Here is a 19300-nt window from a genome sequence, read left to right on the forward strand (position 1 = left end):
CTTGTTGATTTTTATATTTTATTTTATTTTTTTAAAAAGTAATTTTTTTTTGACAGCTGCTCAAAGCAACTGAGCCAACCAGCAACCTTTTTTTTTTTGAGGATGGCCAGCACAGGGATCCAAACCCTTGATGTCAGTGTTATCAGCACCACACTCTAACCAAGTGAGCTAACCAGCCAACCCCCTCATTTAAAAAATTTTTTTCTTTTTTTTAAAGATGACCAGTAAAGGGATCTTAACCCTTGACTTGGTGTTGTCAGCACCACGCTCTCTCAAGCTAACTGGCCATCCCTATACAGGGATCTGAACCCATGGCCTTGGTGTTATCAGCACCACACTCTCCCAAGTAAGCCACAGGTCGGCCCTTAAAAATTTTTTTTAAATATGTAGAATATGTAGCTATGTTATTTAAGTTTTAGTCTATTGATTTGACATTAAGATTGATTTTTTATTTTTGTTTTGTTTCCTCTTAGATACTTCTATACGTTAAACATAAAATAATTTTATTTATCTTTTTTAACATTTACCAGTTGACTCTCTTCCCATCAACAGGTTGATTTAGACGTTACATTACCTGGGGAAGGTGGAAAAGATCGACCCTTCAAGGTATCAATCAAATTTGTCTCTCGGGTGAGTTGGCACCTACTGCATGAAGTACTGACAGGACGAACCTTGCCTGAGCCACTGGAATTAGACAAGCCAATCAGCACTAACCCTGTCCATGCTGTTGACGTGGTGCTACGACATCTGCCCTCCATGAAGTGGGTACTTCTGCCTTTTTTTTCTTTTAAGGTTTTAAATATGAAGGTTTTCCTCCCAGGAATAAGTAGTGCAGGCCTCCCTTCATTAATGCTGTATATTTTGATTATTTCAGTTGAAAAAAAAATAGCATGCATACAAATTCATTGACAGAAGTAAGTTAACAAGACGTTCTTTGACTTTTGCAAGTAACTTTACATCATTAGCTTAGATATTCTAATGAATACTTTTATAGAAAAATGTCTAACCCCTTTCTCCTAGGAGCTATAAATCTTGAGTAACTGATATATTTTCAGATATATTCTGATAGTTAAACCAACTTGTTTTTAAAGTAATTTCACTGTTAATACAGTAGTGTCAAATGTTGAAACTGCTACTCTTTTAATCACACTAGTACCTCGTGTGCGTGTGTGTGTACACACATAAGGGGTCTACAAAAAGTTCATGAAAAGATTCATATTATCTTTTAATTCCATTTTTCCGTGAACTTTCTGAAGTCACACACACACACACACACACACACACACACACACACACACACACGACCAGTATGTCTTTCAAACATTTATAGAAATAGCTTTTTGATCAATAATTATTTACTCTTTAACATTTTTAAGGTTGGAATTGTTAACTTTTTAAAAAAGTATTTTAAGTAAAATTTGTTCTTATTCAAATTAACATTAATTTGAGAATGGAGAGTTTCAGTGAATGATGCTGATGAATTTTTCATTTACAATGGCTGCTTTATGCTTTCACAAATTTGAAGATGTTTAGTTTCATATATATTCATAATGATAAGCATCACTAAGATAAATATTGTCTGTGCTCTAGTCTCCCCTGTTCTGCAAATTTAAATACTTGTATGGGAAGAAAATAATTGAACATACCATTTTAATTTTTGTAGATATACACCTGTGGGGCGTTCCTTTTTCTCAGCTCCAGAAGGATATGACCACCCTCTGGGAGGGGGCAGGGAAGTATGGTTTGGATTCCATCAGTCTGTTCGGCCTGCCATGTGGAAAATGATGCTTAATATCGATGGTAAGAGAACCAAAGCCATATTCTGTATTGGGTAGTTGATTCTATATGGTGTGCACGTGTGTATGCATATACATTTTATATATAATTATATGTACTAGTGTCTTGAAGTAATATTTGAGCATGTATTATGACAAACTGAAAAAACTTCTGTTTTTCTTGTATTTCATTTAGAAAGCCTTTACACAGAACTTGAACTGGAAAACTGCTAAACATGAAGCAAGCATAAATGTGAAACAAATGCAAAATATGAAAGCCCTGATATGATTATCTTAGCAATTTTCTATTATAACTCACATTTGTCCTTTTAACTCTAAGTCTGCATTTTATTATACATATTTTAAAGAAAGAGAAGTCTGTTGGTCATAGTGACCCCAGGCGTTATGCCTGCTGCTGGTGCTTAATGTGGTGCTAATTTCATTCTCATTTTTAGGCGTTTTCTTACAAATATTTTCAAGCTTATATAAAAGTAGAGAGAATAGTATGATGAACTGCCATGTATGTAGCCATTATTCAGGTTGCCAGAAGTTTTCTGCCTTTGCTTAATCTATGTTTCTTCCTCTACTGTAGTGTTTTTAAATCAAATCCTAGACAACATGTTCTTTTGTCCATACCACTTGAGTATGCACCTCTAAAAATACAGATGTTTTCTTATAAAGCAGCAATATCTTTATCATATGTAAGAAAATGAAAAACAGTCATTTATTTGTACCCTCTAATACTCTGTCTGTAGTCAGATTTCCTTGATTGTCCTAAATATGTCTTTTTCTAGTTTGTTGATTTCAATCAGAATCCAAACAAGATCCACACATCACATTTGGTTATTATGCCTTTTTTAACCTAGTAGTCCAATTTCATTCCCACTTATTTGTTTTTTTTTTTTATACCATTGACTTCTTGTAGAAACTTGATCACTTGCACTGTAGAATATCCCCAAATCTGAATTTGTCTTTTTATTATGTCATTCCTTTATTCTTCTATCCCCTATATTTCCTGAAAATGAAAGTTAGCCCTGGAAGTTTGATTCAGTTCTGGTTCAAAATACTTAATAAATTCTTTATATTGTGTCATAATAGGGGAAACACAGTATCCAGTGGTCTCAATTTTAGAAATGGTAAAATTAATCCATAGGTTCAAGATTAATCAGTAGGTTCAAAGATCTCTCCATTGTAAATTTCCCAATCAGCCTTTCAATTACTAATGTTCTATTCATTGGTTATTGTTATCCGAATTGTTTATTTCACTAGGGATTACCAACTGATCATTTTTCTCAGTCTGTTAATCTTTTTTGCATTAGATGGAGTTCTTATGTGGAAAAGCATAATGTTCTGTTGATAATTCATTAGTATTTGATAGCTTTCTCGCTTTCTAGCTCAGCAGGATATTCTAGGCTCATCTTATATTTCCTGCCCGGTACCTGGAATTAGCCATTCCTCCAAGGATTCCTGGAATTTTCCTAATCAGTACATAGTTTCCTCACATTTTTCAGCTCCATCTACTATTGTGGATATGTATGATTGAGGAGGGATATATGAGGGTACTTCAAAAAGTTCATGGAAAAATAGAATTAAAAGATAATACGAGTCATTCCACGAACTTTTTTTTTTCCCTGTCCTCTCTAAGGCCAGGACCATGAACTTTTTTTTTTTTTTTTAGAGATTACCAGTAAGGAGATCTTAACCCTTGGCTTGGTGTTGCCTGCACCACGCTCACCCAGTGAGCTAACCGGCCATCCCTATATGGGATCCGAACCCGTGGCCTTTGTGTTATAAGCACCACACTCTCCCGAGTGAGCCACGGGCCGGCCCAGGACCATGAACTTTTTGAAGTACCCTTGTATTTAGCCCGTCCAGTAGGTCTGTTTTTAATTATTTGCCATTTCAGAACATCATTTCATATATATTTTGATACATCTGTAAGATAAATTCCTGGAGGTGAGATTGATGGGTCAAGGGTAAATGTATTTGTAATATTGATTGATATTGCCACATTGCCCTTCATGGAGGTTGTAAACATTTTGCATAAATGAACAAGAGTAGCTGTTTCTTTATATCATCACTAGAGTTGTCAAACTCTTAGATTTTTGTCAACCAGATTTGCAAGAATTAGTTTCCTTATGTATTTTTAATTTGCATTTGGCCACCTTTTCACATATTTCACATATTTGTGTTTCTTTTTTAATGAATGATTTGTTTATTTCCTTTGCCCTTTTTTTCCTGTTGGATTTTTGGTCTTCTCATTTACTGAGAGCACTTTCTAAATTAAGAAGATAAGCTCATTGGCTGTAATATGAGTTGTAGATATTATAACTAGGTTCTTATTTGTCTTTTGACCTTTGGTATGGTGTTTTTTGTTTGTTTGTTTTTGCCATGTAAAATTTTGTCTGTCTATTGGCACATATGACTGGTCAGTCGTTTCTTTTATGACTCAATATCTGATAGGGCTATTTTCATATTCTCTTTTTTAGGGTTTCCTAGGCCATTCTTAATTATTTTACCATATAATTTTTAAAAATACCTTGTCTAGATCTAATGGATAAGAGAGGACAGGTTATTATTTTTATTGAGATCTCATTAAATGTATTAACTAAGTTAGGACAAATTGGCATTTTTAAGGTATTGAGTCTTTCTGTCTACGAACATACTATGTCTTTTTGTTTGTTCAAGGTTACTTTTGTTTCCTACAGGAGAGTTCTAAAGCTTTCCTCACATAAATTTTTAACATTTCTTGTTATTCCTGAATATTTTCTTCTTTTTGTTGCTACTAAATGGATTGAGATTCTAAATGGTTATTGTTTATATTCACAAAGGCTTTTGATTTCTATATACTAACTTAATCTCCCTGCCTTATAGAATTCAATTATTGTTTTCGTTTGTTTTTTCCATTATTGTTTATAGTATTTTTTCAAGAGATTTTCTTAAGGTTTCTACGTTACAATCATATCATCTGCAGATAGTAATAGGTTTACTTTTTCCTTTGGGTTTTTATACCTCTATTTTTTTCTTATCAGATTATATTGACTAATTAGACAGGACAGTATTAAACAGTAGTGATTCGTGGGCATCTTCTTTTTGTTCCTTAATTTAGAAACCCAGTGTTTCTGCATTAAGCACCCTGCATAAATATATGTTAGTATATATTATAATGCTAAAGGGCATCTGTTGATTTTATTAGGTACTTTTAATCAAGAATGTGTGTTATATTTTGTCAGATGCCTTTTTAGCATCTGTGGAACTAATGATATGATATTTTTCCTCTTTTTAAAAAACATTGACCAAAACTGGCATTCCTAGATTTTTTTAATGTGATGATGCTGGATTCCGTTTACTGATGCTAATATCCTGTTATTAATATGTTTTTGCCTATTTCTCCTTATACCTCCTATAATTTCTGCTTTTTAAATTATAATGCAAAAGTAAGATTAATCTGTAGTCTTCTCTTTTTTGGTATAGTCTTTTTCAAGCTTTGGTATTAATATTATATTTCATAAAAAAATTCACAAGTTTTCATTTTCTAAACTATACAACAGTTTTAAAATAATATTAAAATTATCACTTCTTTTAAGTTTTGGTAGAATTCCCCAGTAAAACCTTGTGGCATGGTGGTTTTTGTCTCATTTTGTTTGGTGGACAACCCTTTTAAAACTTCCTGCATTTATTTTGTGAAAATCAGTCTATTCAGGCTGTCTGGGTTCACTTTTAGTAGGTCATATTTATTAGAAAATTATTTATTTTTTTCATATCTAATTGTTTTACAAAGAGTAAAACAATGTAGTTTTATAGAGTAATTTCTTATCATTTTTTGAAATTTTGTCTATTTCTTATTTTTGTCAATATACACTGTATATGATTATTATGGCTATACTTTCTACTTTTTATTCTTGATTAGAGTAGCTAGTTTAGTCTGCTGATTTTTTTTTCACAGCAAAGAGCTTTTTAGTTTTCTTTTAGTTCTTCTATTTTCTGTCTCCTTAATTTCTGCTGTTATCTTTATGAATTTTTTCCTCCCTTTCAGTTAACTAAATTGAACTAAATTGTAGTTTTTCTAACTTTCTGAGCTAGATTAATAGCTTACTTTCATTATTTTCTTATTGGTAAAAGTATTTAAAATAATGAATTGTCTTCTGATCACTCTTTTAGTTATATTGCAGATCTTCTAATATGTAGTATTTTTACTATATTGTTTTCTACAAACTCCACAGATTTCATTTGTGTTTCCTCTGTGGTCTAAATATTTGAGAGACTTTTTTTTTTTTTCCTTTTTGTCTTTTTTCGTGACCGGTAACGGGATCGCAACCCTCGGTGTCGCGCCCGTACCGCGACCAGCAATGGGATCGCAACCCTCAGTGTCGTGCCCGCACCGTGCTCAACCAGTGAGTGGACCGGTCTCTATATGGGATCTGAACCCTCGGCAGGAGCACCGCCGCGCTCCCAAGCACCGCACTCTACCGAGTGCGCCACCGGGCTGGCCCTTGAGAAACTTTTTAAATTTTCAGATGGAAGGTCTTTTTGTTTTCTCATTTTGTTATGAATATCTAGTTTCATTGTGTTGTTAATCAGAAAATATGGTTTGTTTTTCTACTTTTAGAATTTGTTGAGGAATTTTTTGTAACCTAATATATGGTCAATTTTTGTGGTAGTTCAATAGCTATTTCAGAATAAAGTGTATTCATTTATTAAGGTAGACTGAAATTAATATCCATTAGAGCTATCATTTTGATTATGTTTATATCGTTTATTTCCTTATTTATTTTTGTTGTTTTGTTCTCTTAGACTAGGAGATATAAATTTAAATTTCTTGTTATTAATGTGTTTTTGTCTATTTCTCCTTATATCTCCTATAATTTCTGCTTTCTAAATGTTGCTGTTATATTATTGGGAGATATATATTTATATCTGGGTTTTTTTCATTGTGAATTGTGACTTTCACAATGATGAAGTGACCTTCTTTTTAGACATTTTGACCAAAATCCTACATTATCTAATACAAGGATTATAATCTATGTTTTTGTGAACCTTATTCTATCCTTTAATTTTTCCTTTGCTTTGTTTTTTTATACGTTCTTAATCATAGGTATATCTTGACAACAGCATGAATAATTTTGCTTTGTGGGTCAGTTTAAAGCTTTTTTTCTATTTAATGAATAAGTTAAGCGATATAGATGAGGAGGACATATCTTCCTTCCTGTCTGTCAAGACACACCATTGGTCTTGGTTTTGTCAAATTATTTTATGTCATTTTTCTGATTATATATGTTTTTGAAAATTTAAGTGGTGTATTTTCTGTGCTTTTTTAAGTGGTAGTTCTAATGTTAGGAAGGTCCCCCTGCCCCAGTGGTTATGCCTCCTCCCCATGCTCATGCCTTCGTATGATACCCATCTTCCTCTCTTTTTTTAAAGTAGTGTCTTTTGTTTCCCTTAATGAGTAACAAATTATATTAGCTTTATTCTCTTCCCTTCTTTCCTCCCTCTTTTTACTAACTAATTTTAGCCAATATAGCATTATTTTATTGCTGTTTATAATTCTTCTCATTAATTTTGCTTAAATTTTTACTATTTAACTTTCACCTTTGACTCCTATCTATTATATATAAGGTGCAGTCGTTGAGCTTGTTCTACTTTTTATATTTTTGACTCTTATCATTCATTTATTTGAATATAATATTATTCCTACATTCTTAAGAGTATGTAGCAGTCGCATTTATTCTATCATCTATATGTCCGTTTGTTTTCATCTTAAATTTGCATTTAAATGTATTGGTGCTCACTGCCAGTTCTTTTGTTGAAATTTTTCCTGTCATCTGTTGGTTTCACTTTGTCCTCAAGTTGTTTCTTCAAGAAGGGCTAATATTACTAAGAGCTGAGTTTTTGCATACTGTATTGTCTATAGCCTTATTCCTGAAGAACTGTTCAGCTAGATATAAAATTATTGACATGTTTTTCTGTGATTATCTTGTACATACTTTTCCGTTGTATTCCAACATTGAGTATTCAGTAGAGAAGTTTGATGCCAGCTTGATTTTATTTTTCTTAGAAGGGATCTGCTTTATTTGTTTGGTTGCTGAAAGTATTTTTTCCAGTTATTTTACTAGATTATTTTTTTAGTTGACCATTTTACGTCAGTTTTATTTATAACATGAGATTCCCTTTGAAAGTGTAGGTACAATTCATATCTTTTTAAAAAATCGATCATTTTATTTTCTTTTTTAACATTTCTATTCTGTGTGCTCTTTACTGTGCTTTTTGTGGTATATGTATTACCATGTGTTCATTGCAGTTTAGTCTTCATTTTTAAATTTTTAAAAATCTTTTTCTTCTATTTTTTTCCTGAGTCCTCCAGTGCTTGTTTCACCTCCTCCTTTTGACTGTCTGTCTCTTCCTTGAGTTCTTAAATTTCTGCTCTGAGATCTTTCTTCATAGCTGTGTTAAAGATTTTTGAATTCATGTTAAAAATTAGGGTTATAATTTTCATCAACTTTTTGATGATATTGTCTATTGAGTTTTCTTTGTCAGATGTTGCACTGCTTTTTTTACTTTTTGTTGTTGTTTTTTTCATGATATCTTTGTATGGATACTTATCACTTTTTTGTTGTTCATATTTGAATGAGATGAGGTTTTCCAAACTACCTATTAAAAGAGACTTCAGGGGTGTTGGAGGAACTTAGGAACACCGTTGGAACAAAGTAGTTTTCCAGGTTTCTCTGCTCAAGGCATCTGTCCTCTATTGTTCTCATGAATTCTTTCTTTAAAATATAACCACATCTCCTTTGCCTTTCATTAACTTACATGGTTTGGTGTGAACATCCAGCCACGAGTTCCCCCAGGTCCTTACTGGTTTCTGCTACCGAGGGATATGCAGCTCCTGCCTTTTAAATTGCCTGCCTCAAATGTTAACAATTGCACGATTTGTGAAAAGTATTCAAGAGTTATTTGTACTATTCTTATAACTTTTCTGTAAGTTTGAAATTATTTCAAAATAAGAAATTACAAAAGAAAAGTGCATGCCTCACTTTTAGAAGGGTAGTCCTGTCTGAGATCTGTCACTTCTAGACCAAACTTCACTCACTCTCATGACGTTTTCTATACCTCCTTTCTCTGAGATTCTTCCATTCAATCTCAGTTAGAAACATTGCAGTTCTCACTTAGGATAGGACTCTTTCTTTCTGGGAGTGAAAATTTGCTGTTATCCCACTAGGCCTCTTTATACTTGTCATTCTCCCATGCTCAGATGCAGCTTCTTGTATAGATTCTACTAGTCCCAAGTACTTTGGGCCATATTTACTGATAATTTGGCATTTTCAGGTTTTAATTGTCTCCTAGTTTCACTGAAGATGTATGGGTTTTTTGTTTTTATTTTATTTTTAATCTTTTTTAAAAAACATTCTCTTTGTTGCTCTGTACAGGTTCTAGGAGAAAGATGGGAAAATTTGGAACTAAATTGTTACGTTCCTACTGGACTTGAAGTCCATCTTTGGAAATTATTAAGAAGTCATTTCTAAGTAACCCATTGGTCAAATAAATCACAAAGGAAATTTAAAATATTTTGAACTGAAGGGTAATGAATATAGTCTGTATCAACTGATAGAATCAGCTAAAGCAATGCTTAGAGAGAATTTAAAACTTTAAATGCCTGTTACAAAAGAAAAGCATCAGTGACCTGAGCACTCATCTCAATAAGTTAGAAAAATAACAAAATTAAATGCAAACAGAATAGAAAGAAATAAGAGATAAAAACAGAAATTAATGAAGTAGAAAACAAACTTATTTCTATCCTTTAGATAGGGAGGCTTCAAAGGTTTTTAAGAAGGATAGTGACATGATCATATTTGTTTTCCAGAAAGAGACCTCTGGCAGCAGTGTGGAGAATAGATAGAGGAGAAAAAACTAATCTGAGAAGCCAGTTAGGAGGCTTTTCAATCACTAGTTCAGGTAAGAGATGGCGATGGTCTAATGTGGGATGGAGAGGAAGGAACACATTACAAGGATTAAGCTGAAAAAATAGGTTTAAGAACCATGTCCAGCAAAAACTTTGGGTGTAGTTACTGGTACATGGAACTGATTGGAAACAAATAGACCAGAAGCTTTACTAGGTTTTCGAAGGAATTGTTTTTAAAAATAACTGCAAAACCTGTTGTATCAGTCTATTTTCAACTAGATAAGCAGAACCAGTAGAAGGTACATATAGAGGGAGAGTTGGTTTATGCAGTTGTAGGAGCTAGCCAGGCAGGTCTGAAATCCTTAGGGCAGGCTATGAGGAAGAACAGGCTGGAAATCTTAGGCATGGGCTGAAGCTGTTGTCTATAGGTGGAGTCAGTCTCTCTCGCTCTCACTCTCTTTTTCTCTGGAGAGCTCAGCCCAGCTTTTAAGCCTTTCAGCTGATTGAATCAGACCCATCCACATGATCCAGGACAGTCTCCCTTATTTAAAGTCATCTGATTATGGACTTTAATTACATCTACAAAACACCTTCACAGCAACACCTAGATTAGTGTTTGATTGAAAAAATAGCAGCTAGTAGCCTAGCCAAGTTGACACCTTAAAATAAAAACAACTACACCTGGCTTGAAAATTTCTGTGATTATTCAGTCCTTGAAACAACCTTCAGGTGCAGTGACTGTGCTGTTATAAATTGGCTTCCAATGTACTCTCTAGCGTACATTCAGAATAGTGACTGGGATTTCTACCAGGTATGAATGGTGATGCTGTCAACTGAATATGGGAGGTATAGATCTGCTGTTGCTGGTTAGTTGGCAGTATACACCATTTAAGATAGATAAATGTTAATATGTCCAAATCTCAAGGATTCTGTGGAATATATGGATAGAGATATCTAGTGTGTAGTTAGAAATTAAGGTCAGAAAGTCTGTAGAGGTGGGAACTAGTAAGAGAGTTGAGACTTCTCAGTATATAAATTCATATTTGAAACTATAGAAGCAGAAAAAATTATTTAGGAATAGTATTTAGATTGAAACAGGAAAGAGAAGGATAAGGCTATGGGGAATACTAGCCTTTAAGGAAGGAAGAAGAACCAGTGAGCAAGTAGAGATTATCACAGACAATATGAGAGCAAAAAAATGGTGTCAAAGAAGCCAAGAGAAGAAACATATTCAAAAAGTAGATGAAAAAGTAGATGATTTCACAGTTAAACAATGAGAGCTTTTTCAGTAAAATCCAAGAGCAAGGCAAAGGTATCAGTACTATGATTTTTAGCCACTATTATGTTTGCTAATTTCTGTTCTTCTTACAGGTTTCAATCTACATGTTACTTCCTTGAGAAGCAGTGTTTGACACCCTTCTCCCCCCATCCAGCCATCCCCCAAGTCTGAGTTAGGTATTTCTCTTATGTATTCCCATAGCACAGTGTACTTCCCCTATAAATTAGCATGCATCACCCTGAATTATAAGTGTTTATTGTTCTGTGTCTCCTATTAGAATGAAGGCTTCATGAAGCCAGGGAGTCCATCTTACTCACCAGTGTCCCCTCTGTGCCTAGTACAAGTCTTGGTCATATTAAGCAAAGAGTGAATAAGTAAATCCAAGAGCATAGAGGAAGAGCATCCCAATGAGCCTGGAAAGTCGGAAAAATATTTGTAAGAGTAAGTGATGTCTTAGCTGAACTTTAACAAATATAATGAGATCAAGAGTTTGGATTGAAAAGGAGGTACCCATGAATAAAAGATTTTGAGAGGTCTCTGAAATATTATAAAACTATATTGAAAGATATAAGAAAAAATCTAAATAAATGAAGTATATTAGGCTTATTGAGAAGACTCAATTTTATAAGAGGTCAGTTCTCCAAAAATTAATGTATAAATGAAATTTTAATTAAAATCTCAATAGTATATATCATGAAATTTGATAAGTTCAGTTTTAAGATTTATATGGAAGAATAAATGAGCAAGAGAAGGCAATACAATTTTAACGAAAAACGAAGAAGGAATTGCCCTACTTATAGAACTATAACAGTTATACCACACTGCCTTAAGTGCAGGGACAGACAAATTAATGAAGCAGAAAGGGAGCCTAGAAACAAGATTATATGGAAGAATAAATGAGCAAGAGAAGGCAATACAATTTTAACGAAAAACGAAGAAGGACTTGCCCTACTTATAGAACTATAACAATTATACCACACTGCCTTAAGTGCAGGGACAGACAAATTAATGAAGCAGAAAGGGAGCCTAGAAACAAGGCACATGAGTGTATTTATCAAAAATGTGTAAACGTCTGAAATGGCATTTCAAATCAGGGGAAAGAATAGCATACTTAATAAATCATGTTTATACAGTTGTTAACCATTTGAAAAAATAATTAGATCCACCTCACATTATACCCAAAATTTATTTCTAGGTGGATTATGATCTTAAATGTGAAAAGAAAACCTTTTAAATTCTTTTAGGGAAGAAAATAGGATATCTCTGACACTGAACACAATACAAAGTAGAAAACATAAAGGAAAGTTTGGATAAACTTGACTACATCAAAATTTAAAACTTGTTTAGTACAAAAGATACCATAAAACAAGGTAAAATACTGCAGCTCATACAGCCGAGTGCTTTACAAAATATAAGGGCAGATGAATAGAAAAATAGGTAGTTCTCAAAAGAGGAAACCAAATAGCTAATAGATACATGAAAAGATTCTCAAATTCATTAGTAATCAGGAAATTGCACATGAAATCTATTAAGTACTATATCACACCCATCCAATTTGTAATATACATATAATATGTGCCTGAGGCAATATATGTAATAACTGAAAATTGGAAACAGTTTAAATTCTTATCAGTAGTGCAGTGAATAAACAGTACATAAATTGTTATATAATATTGTAGTGTGCTACATAACAGTTAAATGAATGACAGTGTTGGGGGGTAAACAGCAAAAATATAAATTTAAGATAGACCTGGCCAGTTAGGTCAGTTGGTTAGAGCGTGGTGCTGATAAAACGAAAGTATATACTGGGTATGTACAAATGCAGTAAAACTGTGAAAACCTAGATGGAATGAGTGTACACCAATCTCAAGATTGTGGTTCCCTTTAGAAAGAAAGAAGGAAGAGGAATGGAATAGGCTGGCTGGTGTAGGGAGAATAGAGAGATCAAAAAGGCTGCATAGTTCAAGAAAAATATGAGTTTATTTGTGTGAACAAAGTGTAACTTGTGCCATTGTCAAGCAAATAATGAGATCTTTAAAAAAAAAAAAAGATTTATGGTATCTTAATGAAAATAAAGCCTAAAATTCTAAATCAGTTTATTTTCTCCCAACCTTTATTGAGGTATGATTGACAAATAAAAATTGTATATGCTTGAGGTATACAACATGGTTTTTGATAATATGTATACATTGTGAAATGATTACCACATCAAGCTAATTAACATATTCATCACCTCACATAGTTAGTTCCCTATGTGTGTGTATGAGATGAGAACATTTGAAATCGACTTTCAGCAAATTTCAAGTGTACAATACATTATTATTAAATATAGTACCATGCTGTGCATTAGGTCTCCAGAACTTATCTTATAACTGCAAGTTTGTACCCTTTGACCACCATCTCCCCATGTTTCCCACTTACCCCCAGCCCTTAGGTAACTAGCATTCTACCCTGTTTTTTTAACTGGCTGGCCGGTAAGGGGACCCAAACCCTTGACCTCGGTGTTATCAACACCATGCTCTACCCAACTGAGCTAACCGGCCATCCTATATATTATCTTTTGATTCTACTTTTCCCTGAACTTTTAAAAATATCCTCAAATATATATATATTTGTATATATATATACATATATATATGTATATATCACATTTTCTTTATCCATTCATCGATTGACACTTAGGGTGTTTCCATATATTGGCCATTGTGAATAATGCTGCAGTGAATGTGGGAGTTCAGCTATCTCTTTGAGATAGTGATTTTATTTCCTTTGGAAATATACCCAGAAGTGGGATTGCTGTATCATATGGTAGTTCTATTTTTAATTTTTTTTAGAAACCTTCATACTGTTTTCCATAATGAATGTACTAAGGGTTATTTATTAAATGCAAATAAAATGTAATGCTGCTCTGAAAATAATGAGGGGAAATATTGTTCTGACCACCTTACTTGTTTATGTTTCTTTTTTTGTCTCGGTGTGATTTTGATTTTGCAACCCTTGCATTTTGCATACTGCACTAAACAAAACAGCCTTTATTGAACTTGAAATCATCTGGAGAAGACTGGTATTGGTCAATATAGTAAGTGCTACAAAGGAGAATACCAAGTGCAGTGGAAACATGTAACAGGGATCCATTCTAATCTTAGGGGTTGAAGAGTTGCCTGAGGAAGTAACAGAAGGGAGCCAGGTGAAATTGGTGGTGGTGATCAGTGTGGAAAAACACTCTAAGAAAGAGAGCAATATAGTTCTCTCTAATTGTGTGATTAAACTTGTCTTGAGAATGATTGTTTTATTGGTATTTAATATCCTAACTCTCACCTATGTAATTACTGTATTTTACCAACCTAAGACAAAAGTTTTTTTTCCACATTTCAACATCTCTGAAATTGGGAGATAATTGATAGTTTGTCACAGTTTAATTTTCAGTTTTCTTTTTTAAGAATACATAAAATATATTTTTGTACCTTACCATGAATGGCATCTTAGATTTGATGAAATGCAGGTTATTTCTTTAGTTTAGCCTACTTTGAGGCCAAACCCATTTGCAATTTGTGTTGTATTATTGAAATTCACACATTTTAAGAGCATCAGTCAATCTGATGTTTGTTAGTTGTAGCTCCCTTAAGATGTTTTTATTTATCACTTAGCTATGTGCCAGATAGAATGAACGCTAAGCACTTTATATTAATCATCTCATATAAGCCCCACCACAATTATATGAGTTAGATTATATCCCCAACTGAAAATTAGTTGCAGAAAGTCACTTGCCAAAGGTCTCATAGTTTATATTCAGATAGTGTAGGTCAATTCTTCTGACTTCATAGTTTATGCCTTTAACGTTCACAGCTCTATGCTGTATCCCTTAAGAAGGAAGATTCCTGGCAGGCAAATCTCAAACCTTAGACCTCACAGTTAAAAAAAACTTTATTTTTATTTACTTTCTCGTCCTTTTCATTAAAAAGTAGCTTTCTGGGCCAGCCCGGTGGCACACTGGAGAGTGCGCTGCTTGGGAGCGCGGCGGCGCTCCCACCGAGGGTTCGGATCCCATGTGGAGACCGGTTCCCGCTCACTGGCTGAGCGCGGTGCGGGCGCAACACCGAGGGTTGCGATCCCGTTGCCGGTCCCCGGTACGGGCGCGACACCGAGGGTTGCGATCCCGTTACCGGTCAGTAAGAAAAAAAAAAAAAAAAAAAAAAAAAAAGTAGCTTTCTATAAAACATTTGCTATCCTAGTCAAAAGTAGTCAGAATATATAAGTGGTTTTAGAATTTAGTGATTGTAATTTATTTTTGCTTGAGAGTCAGAAGTTCACACTTCATATGCTTCCTTTGTAAGGAAAACAGATTTCTAGTAAGTAATTTATTAATCACAGTATTAGCATTGCTTGTTTCATGTGTTTGTCTTTAGTTCAGATATAAAATCTCTAAGATTAAGAAATAATTTGATTTTGGCCCGGCCCGGTGGTGCACTGCTACAGTGCGCCACTTGGGAAGCGCGGCGGCGCTCCCGCTGAGGGTTCGGATCCCACATACAGACCGGTTCCCGCTCACTGGGGTGCGGGGGCGGCGCTGGGGGTTGCGATTCCGTTGCCGGTCCCGGTCCGGTGCGGGCGCGACACTGAGGGTTGCGATCCGTTGCCGGTCACGAAAAAAGACAAAAAGGAAAAAAAAATTAATCCTCTCAAAAATAGATCAAAGCAGAACATTTCTTAGATTGGAATGAGTTCTGAGTTGATTCAGGTAGCAAGGCAGGAACTTTATCAATGCGTGGTCAAGGAAGGCCAACTAAATATATCTTGGTCAGGCTTGCCCAGGTGGTCTTTCCTCACATTAGAAAATCCTCAGAGTAGGGCCGACTCCGTGGCTCACTTGGGAGAGTGTGCTGCTGGTAGCGCCGAGGACGCAGGTTTGGATCCTATATAGGGATAGCCAGTGTGCTCACTGGCTAACAGTGGTGCAGACCACACCAAGCCAAGGGTTGCGATCCCCTTACCGGTCAAAAAAAAAGAAAAAAAGAAAATCCTCAGAGTATAATGGCAGCAGGAGTCTTAGTAACAGCCTTCATCAAATCTGTTTCTTGATTCACACCATTTCAGTCTGGTTGAGTATGCCTTTTATATTTGGTACACAGCTGTCTGTCCTCCCTAGATTGCACTTCACTGTTGCCCTGGGGAATTCCTTTTGTCTTTTTCCTATATTGATTTCTTGTTTCCTTTCTTCCTCTCTCTTTTTTTTTTTTTTTTAAATTTATTTCAGAAGCTTCATGACAAAGGGCTACACAGGAGGCAAGTTTTTTTGATACCTTACATATTGGAAAATGTATTTCATCAACAAATTTAAATGATAGCTGAGTTTCTATGTTGGAAGTAATTTTCCTTCAGAAATTTGAAAGCATTGTTTCATTTTTAAAATAGCTGTACTGAGGTGTTATTTACAAACCATAAAATTCATTCATTTTAAGTGTACATTGTTGTCTTTTTACTTCCCTTGTTTTCCTTTACTTTCTGGAAAATTTTCTCAATTTCATCTTCCAACTCTCTTCACTTTTTTGTTTCTGCTATTATGTTGCTATTTCCAATAGGTCTTTTTTATTTTCTGAATGTTATTTTTTATAGCACACTGTTCTTGTTTCACAGGTGCACTATCCTCTCTTACCTCTCTGAGCATAATTTGTTGTGGAGTTCTTTCCGCACATGCTTATGCTTTCCCCAAATTACTTTTTGTTTGTTTGGATCCCTGTCTTCCATTCCGGAGGCTTTCCTCAGATACGTAGTATCTTTGATTATCTATTCATGATTCAGTAGGAGTCTAAAACACTGCCTGGAAGCTCTGAATGTGTGGATGAGGCTTGTTGACTCTGAGCTAATCATAGGATGATTTCAGTGGGCTGAGGTTGGGAAATCTACAGTGTTAGGATCCTTAGGTGTCTCTTCTTGGCATCAAGGTACCCAGCGATGAATCTTCCAGACTCTTTCCTGAAGGGCGACAGTCTGGTTGACTGCATTCTGGATGCGAAGTTGAGTATTCTCGCAGAGGGAATTGCTGCATTCAGCATTTAGTATGTTTACAGTCATTTAATCCCATGTTTTTGGTACAGTCATGTGCCCTCAACTGTGCCTGGCATCCTCCTTCCAGAGAGCCTTTGTTTTACCTTTTCCAGAGAATAAACCTCCAGATTTATGCAAGGATGAAAAAGGAGTACTTGTTCACTAATGTGGAGCTAGATGGGATCTAGGACTCTACCTGCTTCTCAAACTGCTGTCCTCTATTTTTCAGCACCACTCCAATCTTTTTATCACCAGTTTCAGAGGAACCTTGTACTGCCAATTCTTGTGTCTTTTGAGGACTCAGAGCGAATGCAGTTGGTTCTTACCTTTCCCAACACACCCAGCTATGATTTCATTTTCTCTGGTCTGCTATGTCAATTACAACTTGCCCGCTTGCTTTTCATTTTCCAAAGTTTGATGTATTTCCTGTTCTGTTCTGTTCCCCCCCTCCTTCTAGGTTTTATGTCTGTCTGTCTTTCTTTTTTTAATTACTTACCATAGTTATAGTGGAGTTTAGGGAAGAAATGAAGTGAGATGCTCATGGTTAATGTGCCATCTTAACCCAGAATCTGTTCTTAGAGGGTAGGGGCTTTTGTTCATCTCTAAATTACAACTCATAAAGGAATCTGTGATATATAGTAGATACATAATATATGTTTGAATGGATTATTGTCTTATTTTACGTCTCTATTAGTTGTCTATCACTGCATATCAAATTATCCCAAAACTTAGTGACTCAAAAAAACATTTCACACAGTTTCTGTTAGTCAGGAATTCGAGAGTGATTTAGCTGATTGGTTCTGGTTTAGGGCCTCTCAAGAGCCTGCAGTCATCTCAAAGCCTTATGGCAGCTGGGGCACTCACTTCCAGGATGACTTACTCAATTGGTAATAACTTAATTCTGGAGGCTTCAGTTACCTACTATGTGTTTCTCTCCATAAGGCTGGTTAAGTGTACTCACGATATTGTGGCTTGCTTCCTCCAGAGCAAGTAATCCATGAGAGAGCAAGGCAGAAGCTGTAATAACATTAAGACCTAGCACTGAGAGTTAGATTCTGCCTTTTTCATAATATCCTATTGGTTATACAGATCAGTTACACTCAGTGTGGGAGGGCACTACACAAAGCTGTGAATAAGACTCATTAGGGACCGTCTTGGAGACTGGCTACCACACAGTTTCCATCTTAAGCTAAAAAAGGAATAGCAAATTAAACCTAAGTACATAGAAGGTAAGAAATAGGATAGTCTTTCAATAAATGTTGCAGGAACAACTAGGTATTTGTATGAAAAAAAAATTAAACCCTACTTCATACCATATACAAAATTTAATTCAAAGTATCACAGGCCAAAATAAAAATTAGAACTGGGAAATTTCTGAAAGAAAACAGGAAGAATATTCATGACCTTGAAGTAGGCAAAGATTTCTTAATAAATTGGAAACCTCATCTAAATTAAAAACCTCTCTTGGGGCCGGCCTGTGGCTCACTTGGGAGAGTGTGGTGCTGATAACACCAAGGCCACGGGTTTGGATCCCTATATAGGGATGGCTGGTTAGCTCACTTGGGAGAACGTGGTGCTGACAACACCAAGTCAAGGGTTAAGATCCTCTTACAGGTCATCTTTTAAAAAAACCTCATAAGAAATTCCACCTTTTTATTTTTTTAATTGTACGTATTTATGGGGTACTGTGTGACATTTTGATACATCTATACAACATTCTAATGATCAAATTAGGTCAATCAACATACATACCACCTCAAACATCATGTGTTGTGAACATTCAAAATCTCCTCTTTTACTGATTGAAAGTATGCATGTTTTCTCCTCTAAAAAAACACCATTAAGGGGCCGAGCCCGTGGCACACTCGGGAGAGTGTGGCGCTGGGAGCGCAGCGACGCTCCCGCCACGGGTTCAGATCCTATATAGGAATGGCCGGTGCGCTCACTGGCTGAGCGCGGTGTGGGCGACACCACACCAGGGGATGTGATCCCCCCACAGGACACGAAAAAAGACAAAAAAAAAAAAAAAAAACACCATTAGGGAAATGAAAAGACAAGGTACAGCTGGGAGAAAACATTTACCAAACATATATCTGAACAAAATATTTGTATACAGAATATGTGAAAAAGTACATGACTCAGTAATACAACAGGAAAAAAAGTGGTCAAAAGCAAATGCTTCACAAAAGAGGATGTGTGAATGGCTGGTAAGCACTTGAGAAGATGCTAAACATGATTGGTCATCCAGAAGATGCAAATAACCACAATGAGATACCACTCATACCCATTAGATTGGCTAAATTT

General features: G+C 35.1%; 1 protein-coding gene across 3 annotated transcripts in view; it reads left to right on the plus strand.

Annotated features, from left to right (window-relative positions):
• AGO3 (argonaute RISC catalytic component 3) overlaps positions 1–19300 on the plus strand; it is a 115576-nt gene that overhangs the window by 30170 nt on the left and 66106 nt on the right. For 2 of the 3 annotated variants that reach the window (XM_008585475.1, XM_008585484.1), the window contains exons 4-5: positions 553–761; positions 1664–1800. In XM_008585475.1, coding sequence (XP_008583697.1) covers positions 553–761; positions 1664–1800 — 346 coding nt within the window. The remainder of the gene's footprint in view (positions 1–552; positions 762–1663; positions 1801–19300) is intronic. The other variant, XM_008585491.1, reaches the window with a different exon arrangement.

This window comes from Galeopterus variegatus, unplaced genomic scaffold, assembly GCF_000696425.1.
Source record: "Galeopterus variegatus unplaced genomic scaffold, G_variegatus-3.0.2 Scaffold106, whole genome shotgun sequence".
NCBI lineage: Eukaryota > Metazoa > Chordata > Mammalia > Dermoptera > Cynocephalidae > Galeopterus > Galeopterus variegatus.